The sequence below is a fragment of the Rutidosis leptorrhynchoides genome, chromosome 11 (assembly GCF_046630445.1).
Source record: "Rutidosis leptorrhynchoides isolate AG116_Rl617_1_P2 chromosome 11, CSIRO_AGI_Rlap_v1, whole genome shotgun sequence".
NCBI classification, from domain to species: Eukaryota; Viridiplantae; Streptophyta; class Magnoliopsida; order Asterales; family Asteraceae; genus Rutidosis; species Rutidosis leptorrhynchoides.
This window is the reverse complement of record NC_092343.1, coordinates 324,808,420-324,821,314: the sequence shown is the minus strand read 5'-3', so window position 1 is coordinate 324,821,314 and position 12,895 is coordinate 324,808,420. Positions and strand designations below refer to the sequence as shown.

The window sequence follows — 12,895 nt, the reverse complement described above, 5'->3', positions numbered from 1 at the left end:
GTGCATTGTAATCAAGACATAGCCAATAACTACATCAATAACCAACAACAAAGCCAACAACGAAGAACTTTTCAAAAGAATAAGTTTCTCCATTTCATGTCAACAAACAACTATGCCTCTTTCAAGGGGGAGAGTTCAAATAATTCAATGAAATCCTCGGCTTATTTCAAGGGGGAGAATTCAAGATTTAAAAGAGGTTTCCCAGAGTTTAAGATCACATAGATATTTTCCCAGAACACACATCAAGGGGGAGAATGTTAGGACTCAAATATGATGTATGTTGTGGAAATGATAAGTGATGTAAAGGTGATGGTGTGATCATATAAATATCATCACCTCATGTAGTTTAGCTAAACCTTACCTCACAATTACACTAACTCCCTCACACACACTCACCATTTCTCTCTCAATCCCTAACACATGTAACCTTCAACACCTTATGAATTTTGGCACTATGATGAATGTCAATAACTGTTTCTGATCTATTCTATTCAGTTCATCTTCATCATAATCACAGTTCACACACATACACATATACGATATAGATATATACACTATGATCTTTCACAATTAAACCTAGAACACGAATTCAAGCTAAATTTTAGATTATCAATACTTACAAAAAGAATTATATTATTATTATTATAAATATTAAATAAGATATGATGAACCGAAAAAAGACAACTTTTGTTCAAGTATCTTATCACAGTCACTAAACCAAAACACTTTGTACAGTAACAATTAATACCCAAATACACAAACAAGATTATCATGTAGTCTATACCATTAATTATAGAAGATACAATCAACTTAACTCAATCTATACAGTCACTAATATAGTCCTTTATCATCATTCCATTGCAAGTCAACAGATTTAACAAATCCATCATGTGACTTTTTGAGGTCAAACAGCAGCAAAAAAGTTCTAAAAAGGTAAATATAATGACATCTTGACTCTTAAATGTTTAACAACCAAAAATTATGTAAAGCAAGGAATGGCTCATAAGCTCAAAAAAAGGATAAACAGAAGAAATAAGTGAGGAATATGTGTATTCCGAAAGCCCTTCAAGCAGCATGCCGCATGAACCCTGATCAAGCATAAAATGGTCTAAGGGGTTCGGTTCATGTGAGATCAACAATAAAGAGGAGTTTAAGGGTTTTTTGAGTTTAACACTCCGGTCCGGAGTACCGTGAATAACCCTCATACGAGATGATGATCTCAGAAAGGGTGGTTAAACGTAACCCACCATCATTTGGGTTAACCGGAATTGATGGCCCAAGGGCGATGTTAGGATTTACGTGGTGTGCGCTACCTGAAATCGCTAAGTGTTTGAGGGAGCTGTTCCGGTTGTGCGGGTTAGCTGGAGTGGAATCCTTCTTTGAGTATCCTTGTGGGTGAGATGGAATGAAATTTCTTTGAGTATCCTTGTTGCCACGTCGCATTGTCTCCGTCCTTTTATTCCAAAAGCTGAAAAAGTGCTGTCATTATCTTAGTGATGTCCCCTTTATACCATGCTGTCATTTTCTGTCCGTCCTGCAATGTCAGGATCGCATCGTGCTGCCACGGGTGTCCTTTCTTCTTTAGTTTCACCATAGTACCTTTCTATCTTTATCCGTTTCCTAATACGGCACTATGTTCGAACTGCGCGATCGATGTTTGTGAGTTGGCGTGACGAGATTGCGCGCTAGTCAGTGTAAGATATGAGTCCGCGCGATTTATGTGGGGTGACGTGCGCTGATCTGATATAGCGCATATAGATGTGCAGCTATGCGCATCATTAAGTCCCCCCATTTCTATATTGCGTGCAATTTGTTGTGCGTGATGTAGAACTCTAATTATGCCTTATAGTGCGCTGATGGTGCATTTAATTCAAGGTGTTGCGTTCAATGTAGAACTTCTAATGATGACGTTTAGGGCGTCGAAGAGTTGCAGTTAATGCAAAGAAGCGTGCGTGTTGTAGAATTTTAATCATGACATATAGCGCGTTACAGAGTTGCATTTAATGCTAGGGTGGTTTTTTCGGCTTGTCAATCTGTTACGCATGGGAGGCTGTCAACTCAACCGTCACCCTCGCACGGTTACTGTTGCGTGTCAGTTTGCTCTTCGTTAGATTGTGTACGGTGATGGCGCATTTTCCTTCCCACGTTTTCCAAATTTTACCCTACAAATACCTCATTAGCTTTATGTAATTTCTTCATCGCCTACACAACTTCTTCTTCTTCCTCCTTCCTTGTGCAATCGGTTTAACGCTTTTTTTTTTTAACTTTTACCATTTTCTACTCGAACGATCATCAGGTTGGGGTTTTTCTTTTCTCACCTTCCTTTTCCTTTACGAAAAAATTATGTCTTCTTCTACTTCTACTACCGAAAGCAAGAACGTCGATGAGATTTCTTCCGTGATCACTCTCCAAGATCTGGAGGGGATTATGAGGAGTTATCCTCCTCTCCGTGCCTTAAACCTTATTCCCCCTAATGACGAGCAACGTGCTCATGAACCTCCTTCCAAAAAAGTAGCCATATACTCGAAGGTGGGGCAACCTTCAATATCTGCCGACCTCCTTCTTATCTGTTCTTCACCATTTTTATATTGGTGATGGGCAGCTCCACCCTTATAGAGCCTGTAAACTCTCTCTCTCTTTGAGATGTGGTGTAGGGCGCAGGACTTTGTCAACCTATTTAGGAATGTCTATTCCTACTAGGCGCACAATAATGACTGGTCTGGATTTCGAGAGCGTGTTTGGTTCGCCCAACGCACTTGGCGGGCATGCGCGAGAAGTGAAAAAAATTCCTTTTTCTTTGTTGACTGCACATTCATTCCCAACACTTGTGCCAATGTGCGCGTGTGGCATTCTATGTTGCTTAAAATTAAACCATTCTTAGAATCTGCTATGAAATATGTAACTTTTATGTATTAATAATTCCTCACACATTGACATAACGTATATCACAATCATCATTTCAATATAAGTGTTCATTACATTCTCTATACATAACTTTATCTAACTTTAAAAGTGTTCATTTACACTTTATGTAACATCATATAACAAACATAACCAACTTTATGTTCGTTACATTCTCCATCTATATCACAAACATTATATGAATAAGAAATTACAAAATCAAAATAAAAGTAACAAATTATTCAATGTAACATCACCATTTAGACTTCCATTCATTGAGGTTGACCCACGTTGAGAGCCTAGTACACATACACAACAAAACGGAGAGCTAGTTGTAAAAATTAGAGTATCACACCCATAATTTTTTCTTCATTCTTTCTCCAATAAAAAGAGAAGCTACATAATGATCTTAAAGATTTAATTTTTTTATTATATTATTTAAGTTAACAAAAAGTTGATATATTCATCATGCAAGTGTGTATGAGGAACATGTAAATTAATGACATTATTATATAATAATGTATTCCAGGTTACCATTGTTTAGATTTATATCTCCAAATGGATGATCAATAACTCATTAGTTGAAAGAAATACACCATAGTAAGCACAGACATTGAGCCAAATAAGGTTAAGGGTAATATAGGCAGTCATGATCCTGCATAAAAAGAAGGGCACAAATAATAACCCATAATTTAGAACATCCTTACCATATATTTCCAAGAATTCTACATAACATAGTCCACCAAGACGACTCCTTATAACCCCATATATGCTTCTTCCTTGCCTGAATGCAATTAGCCCCCCCATTGCATTTAATTTTGTTAAACATTAGACTAAAACTACATGACCATTAACCTTCTTTAGAAGAATCAAATAAAACAGCAAAAAGTTAGTATTAATGATTAAAGACGAATTATAAGAGATGAATATTATCCCAATGCATTAAACGCCATCAGTCATGCATGGTATATTCGTTACCTGCTAAAAGCTGAAAAAATGACCTTGCTTGGAGTTCTTCAAAGTACTCCCGACCTAAACTCTCCATCAACATGTTGCCTTTTGGTTGATTTAGAAAACCCTCTGCCATCCACAATAACACTAGCCAGTGGCGACTTCAAGTGTATACCCGCGGGGTCACGGGACACCGCTAGTCTAAAAAATTTTAGTAGAAAATACTCTTTAAATTGTATGGGACACCACTAAATTTAACCGAATGACCCCATATATTTTTCAAATTTATAGTTTTTTCTTTTTAAATTGTTTAGGACACCACTAAATTTAACTACTCGGACACCATATATTTTTTTAGTTTGTAGTTTTTAAAAGTAAATTACCATTAAAATAGCAATTAAATATAATTAGTAGTGAAAAAAAAATTCGGGACCCCATTACATTTTAATCCTAGAATCGCCACTGACACTAGCTATTTCTTGTTGAACACGTAGTCCTTCGGGTATAAACAACAATATGCAAAAAGTTGCTTTAGTTGAGAAGAGAGATCATAATAGCTTGGAAGAATGCCGCTTTTATCATCTGAACTCCATATCTTATTATCCAACACCTTTTTCCATTCATCAACATTTGTTTCTTTTGCCTTCAAAACCCTCCCAATTGCTATCAATGCCAAAGGCAAACCCTTACATCTCTTAATGATCCCACCCATGCCAACTATAAGACATTTAATAATCTTCCTTGAAGAAAGTCTAAGATAATTGCAGGTCCATTCTATAACGAGGCTACATTTAAAAAAAAAATAATAATAAAAAATTAAAAAAAAAAAAAACTTATTTTTAGTTTTTCTTTTATTTATTTTTCATACATAATAATACAAGTAGGGACAACGGCCAACTTGTGAAATATGATTAAATCATATAAGTATAAGAATTGACTAAGAACAGCAACTTTTTAATAGATTTTAGTAAATATCACAATACATCATCTTCATATCATATACCAAATTGACTAATAATAGTGAAACGACACATTAAACTTCAATGCGTATAATTACACTACGATGAATTAATGTGGAATCTCTAAAAAATACCCATGGTCTTACACTACGAGGAAGATGTTGAAAGTTTTAAATTTGAGGTTAGTGGTAGGCTACTTGTTACATGCTCTGACCTGGCAGCATACTAGTGTGAGATGTAAAGTCAGGAGGTGGTACAGATGATGTGAATCTAAACGATCGCATATGTAGCGCAGGCCCACGCATGTGTGGGGCCGTAGTACGTCGCATATGTGGAGGCGGGGCTCGTATTTGTGGACCAGTAGCTCGGGTTTCACTGGTTATCCCAGATTGTGAATGTGGGGCCAAGGATCGGATTTGATTTCTGACTAAAACTCGCGTTTGTGGGTCCATGTCACCATTTGTTGCAGGTCGCATATGGTGAACTGGTGCACGATTATCACCGTTTGATACAGGTTGGACATGTGGGACCGGTGGATAAGTTTGACCGTTTGTTACATATTGGATATGTGGGGCCAGTTTGTTTGAGAAAAGAGCCGCCGGTTGGTGAACAATTTGAAGAGGTGGTTGTGGTTGCGGTTGCGGCAGTCTAGTGGGCCAGGTGTTTGAAGTTTGACCAGGTGAAGTTGACCGTGTCATAGAAGAAGGATGAGATAATCTGTGCAGTTCTTGCATCGATACAGCTGGAGAGTCTGCAATAAATGGAGGTTAAATTTGGTTGTATATTTCGTTATTATTATTATATTATATTACTAGTAATAATGCTAATATTTAGTGTAATAATATTTAAACAAATGATTAATTAGGAGAGAGAAATAACTAATTTTAAGGTTTTTGTTAAAATTCTAATTGATTGTTAAAATTCAAATTATTAGTTTAAATTGAAATCAACGGTTCAAAAACAGGGGAAGACAAATATTACATCATCATCCATTTAAATGGTGATCACGCATATCAAAGGTAAGATTATGATCAAATTAACTGTTGATACCTATTGGCTATTTCCTTATGAGGTAAGGCTTAGTGTATCAACACAATACTAGAAGTATCTAGCTAAGAATGGGGGAGTGTTGCCGATTGATGTTTACCCTCGGGAAATAATCCCTGCAGACCCGGTTCACAAGCATAGAAACTTGTGGGGTGGCTTAATCAATCTTTTGTCCGTCGAGCGTTAAGCTACTAGCCGGATGACTTCTAGTGAGAGAAAGTACTATGAGAGAAAGGTGAAATCTCCGCTCATAAGTTATCAGAGTGTCTGAATGTGTAAAATGACGACCCAAGGGGTCTATTTATAGTGATAGATCCACCGGATTGTTCGGGGACACGTGTCAGATGATGATATGTTCTGTTATTCGTGATCCGAAATTTACGCTAAATGGAACGCTCTCCAGTCAGGGCTTAAGCGCTAAGCGGCCTTCAGGGCTTATGCATGACGGAAGCAGCCTGCACAGCGGAGAACGCTAGACGGACAGTTTCACAGAACTGTTGTTCTCTTCTGATGCTAATTTCATGCGAATATTATGTCCTTATGCGTGTATACGATAGGATACACCATTATTAACCATTTAAGCGGTTTAGATTGAACACACTTACCTAATTATGACTTTTTTATATATATCAACTTATTATAACTTCATCACACACAATGAAATCCCACTAATTGGATACACGCTATGAATATTAGAGCTTGGTTCGATACATTCTGGCTCAGTTTAACCCTTTTACTAAATTTATATTATAACGAATTAAAGGATTAACGAATTCAAACTTTCTTATAGATAAAAATTGAATATACGGGTTTTTTCACGCACAAAAAAATAGAAAAGTAAATGATCCTAGCAGCAGTATATATTCGAATAGAGTGTACCTTGTGTTCCTGAAAAGCAATCGCCAGCTGGCGTTGACCGAAAAACTTCAGCCAACATTTTGTGCATGAGAACTCTATTAAGATTTATATCGAGTTCATTCTTTTTTAAACAGAAAGCAACCACAGCTTCTTGATGCTTAGCTTCGTATTTACTACGTATTTGAGCTATTTCCTTGTCACATTCAGATTTTAGCCTTTGTTTCTGCACATAAAAACAAACAAAATAGTATTATGGTTAGAAACAAAGATCATAATAAGCTCACTAAGAGTATAATATTAAATCAAATTAGAAACTAACTGACCGTTTCTTCATGGCATCCATGAACCCGTGAGATTTAAGTTATCAAACATATCCAGTGGATTTACTGGTGGTGTTTGTGCACCAGATGAAGGCAAATGAAGCTGATGTTCTTCATTAGTCAGCTCAGCTCGTTAACAGTCTGCTCGTTAACAGTCTGCTCATTAGCAGTAGGCTCGTTAACACTCGGCTCGCTGACATTCGGCTCATTAAAAGTTGGCTCGATAACAGTGGGCCTGTTAACAGTGGGCTCGTGAACAGTCGTCTCGTTAACAGTCGGCTCGTTAACATTCGGCTCGTTGACAGTCGCCTCGTTGAGATTCGGCTCATTGACAGTCGCCTCGTCAACAGTCGGCTCGTCAGCAGTCGGCTCGTCAGCAGTTGGCTCGTTAACAGTCGGCTCGTTAACAGTCGTATCGTCAACCTCGTTAACTGTCGGCTCGTTAACAGTCGGCTCGTCAACAGTAATCTCGATAACAGCCGGCTCGATAACAGTGGGCTCGTTAACGGTGGGCTCATTAACAGTCGTATCGTCAACAGTCATCTCGTCAACAGTCGACTCGTTAACAGTCGGCTCATCAACAGTCGGCTCGCTAACAATCAGCTCGTTAACAGTGGGCTTATTAACAGTCGTATCATCAACAGTCATCTCGTTAACAGTCGGCTCGTTTGACTGGTCAACTTCCTGAAAAGACTATAAGTAACGTTACAAATATAAAGGTGACTCTGCAAAACTGAAAAAAAAAAAAAACAATATATATGTAAAAAAATGAACATAATAAAATTTATGACATAGGAAAGAACCTACCGTTTTGTTTTGCAATACATCTGCACAATTATGATCTTCAGCATTCTCTTTGCAGCAATCGCCAGCTGGCGTTAGCGTCTCACCAGAGTCGACACGTGGTGCCACGTCATTAGGACTGGTTTCACTACCACTTACAATGGCATGTTGTGTATCTGGGATGATAGCCAACGTCTCATCCACATGTGGTGGTCCTGTCTGACCAAATTCGCCATGTGACGCCACGTCAGCGTCCTGTTGATGGCTGGTATTTACTTCTGGAACTTCAGTTTCAACCCAACTAACTTTCCCTTCCACGTCATCATCATGCTGCTGATCTTGAACTTCTCCAATTTTTTCACTTACAATTATCGTGTCATCCATTGCCACGTCATTGTCCATGTCATCATGCTGTTGATCTTGAAATTCTACAATCTTTTCACTCACAATTACCGCGTCATCCATTGCCATGTCATCATTCTGTTGATCCTGTATTTCTCCAGCAGATACACCTGATGTATGAGAACTCTTAGACGCCACGTCATCAGCATCACCAATACCACGCACCACCTGATCAACACTTTGGGCTTCAATCGCATTTCCATCTAATAATAAAGTGGGACCCACTTCCGGGGACACCACATGAATCTCAGGGCTTATAATGCTATCTTCGGCATTCTCTTTGCTGCAATTGCCAGCTGGCGTTGGCATCTTACGAGAGTCCACACGTGGCGCCACGTCATCAGCACTGGGACTAATCATTTTGCAAGTTGTCTTTGGATATTTTTTATGTGCTTTCTGAAGAATATCAACAGCAGTTTCTCTAAGCTCATCGATACCTTCAATTGCAAGTGCACGGGCAATATACATTTCTTCTAATTCTTGAAATGAGAGTTTCGATGCTGGTTTTTCATTGACATTCGTTTGAGACATATTTACAGTTCGTGTCTCAGGTGGTGGTGGTGGTGGTGGTGTAACAGTTTTGGTTTTCTTTAACGGTTGATATGGCGATTCGGGATCGTCCGTTAGGGTATAAGACGGTGTTCTTATTGTTCGTCTACTATGGCCCGGTCTTTTTCTTTTCAAGACACGCCTAGCTGTTGACGACGACCCCACACCACGAAGCCTAATAGATCTTCGGGTGGGTTCAACTGTCGGTTGTTGTAGCGGGGCCCGAAGATCAACTCCAATTTCTAAAAAGTATCTTTTAATACGATTGTCGGTTGTGGGAACTAGTCGGACTAAGTGGAAAGGTATCTTAACTGAATCTGCAGTGATTGGCCTTTTTGGCATGTAGAGTTTCACTTTGGATAAAAGTACTTGAGGATGTTCGGACAAGTCAGGAACTTGTACATTTTGGTGCCTGCAGACGCTTAGTGCATGTTCTACCATAATCGAGAAGAAACGTTCACATGGAATATATTTAACCTCAGTTGGGTCTGGTTTCGGTTTCTCGACTTGTTGTTGGACCATCTCCCATAGTAGTTTACCGTAGTCCACATGTGCTCCCATCACAAACGCGTAAAATGTCTTCAACATTACGGTAGTAATGAAGTTTGATCCTCTTGGCGTCATCAAAAAACATCTGTTGAAGATCGAGTAGATAACATACCACCTCGTATCAAGATTTCTCTTACTAAAATCTCTCACACTGATTCCAAGCTCTCCATCATATCCAAGATCTCTGATTGCGTTCATCATCTCGGATTGGCTTGGTAAGTTAACACAGTTCTCCAATTCTATTGGTAGATTTAACAAAGTTTTGAAATCATTGAGCGTTATTCTAAACGTTTCATTTATTTTATGTAGTCGAAACTCAAAATAAGCTGCTGAGACAGCTCGTGTAGCTTCTTCATCTTGTGCTGGAACTTCATCTACAAACCTTATTGACCAAAATAATGATTCCAAGTGAAGTCTTGGAACACTTGTTGTTCTTGTAAACGCTGTGTGAAGTACATGGTTTTCCAATATTGCTAACCAGTAATCACATTTTCCCTCCAAGTTTTCCGGAATGTAATAGTTGTTTACATTTGAAGCAGTCATTTTCTGTTTATCAAAAAAAAAAAAAAAAATGTTATGTAAACAATTTCTTATAAACTAATTAGCCTGATAAACTAAGTGAGCTTCGACATCATGATACAAAAATAATAAACCCTAAAACCTATCAGCATGTATGAAACAAGAAAACCCTAAAAATGGAATCAGAAGAAAGAAAAACATAATTACCATAATTTAAATATGTCGCCAAGAAAAACTTAACATATAGCCAAATAAACAATAGTAGAAAGTAGATGCCTCACAGTTCAAATCAAGATGCAGTTGGACTAACTTAACATATCAAACATGCTTACACCTATGCATAGATGTCAATAATTTGGTATCAAATTTAACAAACAATCAAATCGAATAGAATAGAATACAGCATGGAGTAAGTTTACGAAAGACAAACGTAACACTACAAAGTAAAGGTTTAGTAAATTGTTTTGTAAGCTTTCAGGTTAACCTAGAGATTAACACCAAAAAGTACTAACATTTATCAATGTTCACGATATAGTTAATAAACGGCAACTAGCAAATATTACAATAAATACAGAAGTAAAGTAACTCAGATTAATTGGCTTGAAATGACAATTAGAACAATTTCTTATAAACTAATTAGCCTGAAAAAATAAGTGAGCTTGGACACCATGATTCAAATTATGATACAGAAATAATAAACCCTAAAACTTAACAACATGTATGAAACAAGAAAACCCTAAAAATTGAATCAGAAGAAAAAAAATAACATAATTACCAGAAGTTAAACATGTCTCGAAGATTGCGTTGATCTTCTAAACAACGCAAGGGGGCGTAATTTGACAATTTGCGCCACGATGAAGAAACGGAGATGACGCGGAATAATTTATCGCCGGAAGATTATAACTTTGTCGAATACACTAATTTTAGTTACCGGAAAACCTGTGCTCTGTAAGGATTTGGGGATTCTATACGAATTTACGAAAATACCCTTAGGTAATAAAATTGTAAAGAGACTGTTTGTTGTTGACATTTTAAATGTTGATTTAGCCCTTTAGCATTTGCGTTTTTATTAAATAACAAAATATTAAATTAAATATTAAATTAAATTAAAAATAATAATAATAATAAAAATAATAATAATAACTAGTTTAGGGATCCGTGAATTCCCGGGTTTACTTAAGAAAACATAAAAAAAAACTAACAAAATAATGTTATAAAATCATGTTGGTAATAATTTAATCAAATCGCAGTTATACAAAAAGATAATCGATATAAATAACAACATAGCAACACAATTGATATTGCCACAGAGCATCATGAAGTCTCATTTAGTAGATATTATTATACATTTTTTTTCTTTTTAAAATGCCAGAAAGAATTTTTTTTATACTATAAAATATTTACACCCGATCATTGATACAGTCCACTACTTTCAGGCCATACAGCCTCAAGTGCATATACATGGTAATATTAAAGCATAAAACACATTATTTAGGGTGGAAGAAGAGAACTGGACAAAAAATTTGTTCAGCCTGCACGATCGATTTTGTGAAGAGCCAAAACTGCAGCAGCGACATGTAAACTGAACCCGGCTGTTTTGAATAAGTAGTACGCATGGGCTGAAAGTAGGAGACATGCTGTTTTGTACGATGAAGTTAATTCGAGTAGATTAGCACGATGAAGTTAACGGATTCCAACTCTAAGTTGTATTTTGTTAAGTAGTAGCATTGCGCTACCCAATTTCTTGTTGCTACAGATGGTTGAATTCCTGTTTTGCCAAATCATATATTTCGAGACCTAAACAACCGCTTGCCAAAGGTCCTTGCCAAGAGGAGAGGAAAAGTTATACCCGTTTCACCTTATATATAATCGTAAACTCCTTCACCGACTTTGGCCCCAAACCAACACGTGTCTTCAACGCTTGGTTTAAATTAAAAAATGCTGACGACATCATTAAAAACACATGGCTACTCCCCGTGAGCGGCAATCGCCCCGACTGTATACCCGTAATAAACTAAAAAAATGTGAAACTCGAACTTAAAAAATGTAGCCTCCAACTAAGTAATCTTGATTCCGAAATCAAATCACACCTTGACGTCTCAAATGAATGGGAAAAACTCGCAGAATCCAGACCATTTACCGAATCCGAACGTACAAATTGGGTAAATGATAAAATTCAACACATCGAAAAAGAAAAAAAGAAAACCAATATGTTAAAACAAAAGGCACGCATTAAATGGAACCTCGAGGGAGACGAAAACTCTAAATATTTCCATAATCACATTAAAAGATGGGCAAATAAAAATAACATTCGTGGAATTTCATTGAACGACACATGGTCCGAGGATCCAAACACAATCAAAAACGAGGCTCTTAACTACTTTGAGACACTCTTCAAATCCAAAAAACGTAAAGGCAATTGCCCCTTCGAAAACGAACCAAACCGTACTTATATAGACGATACAGACAACCTCATACTCGAAGCCTTATTTTTTGAAAATGAAGTGTGGGATGCACTTCATGACTGTGATAGCGCAAAAGCTCTCGGTCCTGACGGCTTCAATATGAAATTCTTCAAAAAATATAGGCGGTTGATAAAAGAAGATCTCATTAAAGCCCTTGATTGGTTCTGGATCAATTCTAAGACATCAAAGGGCTGCAATGCTTCTTTCTTCACACTAATACTAAAGAAATCCAATCCAATCGGTTTTAACGAATATCGTCTTATCTGCCTTATCGGAAGCAACTATAAAATCCTCACTAAAATCTTATCCAACCGACTTTCAAAAGTAATCCACAAAATAATTGGTATCGAACGGACCGCTTTTCTAAAAGGTAGATACATCCTCAATAGCGTCCTTATAGCAAACGAAATAATTGATGAACTTAAAAGAAAAAACCAAAAGGGTCTCATATTCAAAGTGAATTTCGAAAAGGCATTCGATTGCATCGAGTGGGATTTTCTTTTTGATACCATGAAAAGTATGGGATTCGGATCCAAATGGATTAGCTCATCTTCAATTTCTATTCTCATCAATGGATCCCCGACCTTGGAAT

At 37.2% G+C, this 12,895-nt stretch overlaps 1 protein-coding gene across 4 annotated transcripts; it reads right to left on the bottom strand.

Annotated features, from left to right (window-relative positions):
* Positions 1-3,144: 3,144 nt before the first annotated feature.
* LOC139876881 (uncharacterized) lies at positions 3,145-10,677 on the bottom strand. 4 transcript variants are annotated; one of them, XM_071864283.1, is made up of 5 exons: positions 10,614-10,677; positions 7,844-9,865; positions 7,040-7,729; positions 6,738-6,939; positions 3,145-3,200 (listed from the first exon to the last, which is right to left on the bottom strand). In XM_071864283.1, the coding sequence occupies exons 2-3, from the start codon at positions 9,860-9,862 to the stop codon at positions 7,157-7,159; spliced, it is 2,592 nt and encodes an 863-aa protein (XP_071720384.1). In that variant the 5' UTR covers positions 9,863-9,865; positions 10,614-10,677; the 3' UTR covers positions 3,145-3,200; positions 6,738-6,939; positions 7,040-7,156. The 4 variants fall into 4 exon arrangements, with proteins under 4 accessions (XP_071720384.1, XP_071720382.1, XP_071720385.1 ...); XM_071864281.1 differs by lacking the exon at positions 3,145-3,200 and adding an exon at positions 3,545-4,637; XM_071864284.1 differs by lacking the exon at positions 3,145-3,200 and adding an exon at positions 3,545-4,637 and having other exon boundaries at positions 7,040-7,720.
* Positions 10,678-12,895: the final 2,218 nt, after the last annotated feature.

Bases quoted from the DNA above. Each gene is read 5' to 3' on its own strand.
- LOC139876881 (XM_071864283.1), bottom strand. From the start codon at position 9,862: ATGACTGCTTCAAATGTAAACAACTATTACATTCCGGAAAACTTGGAG. The intron at 7,730-7,843 runs GTAGGTTCTTTC...CGTTACTTATAG, and splicing joins ATGTATTGCAAAACAAAACG to TCTTTTCAGGAAGTTGACCA.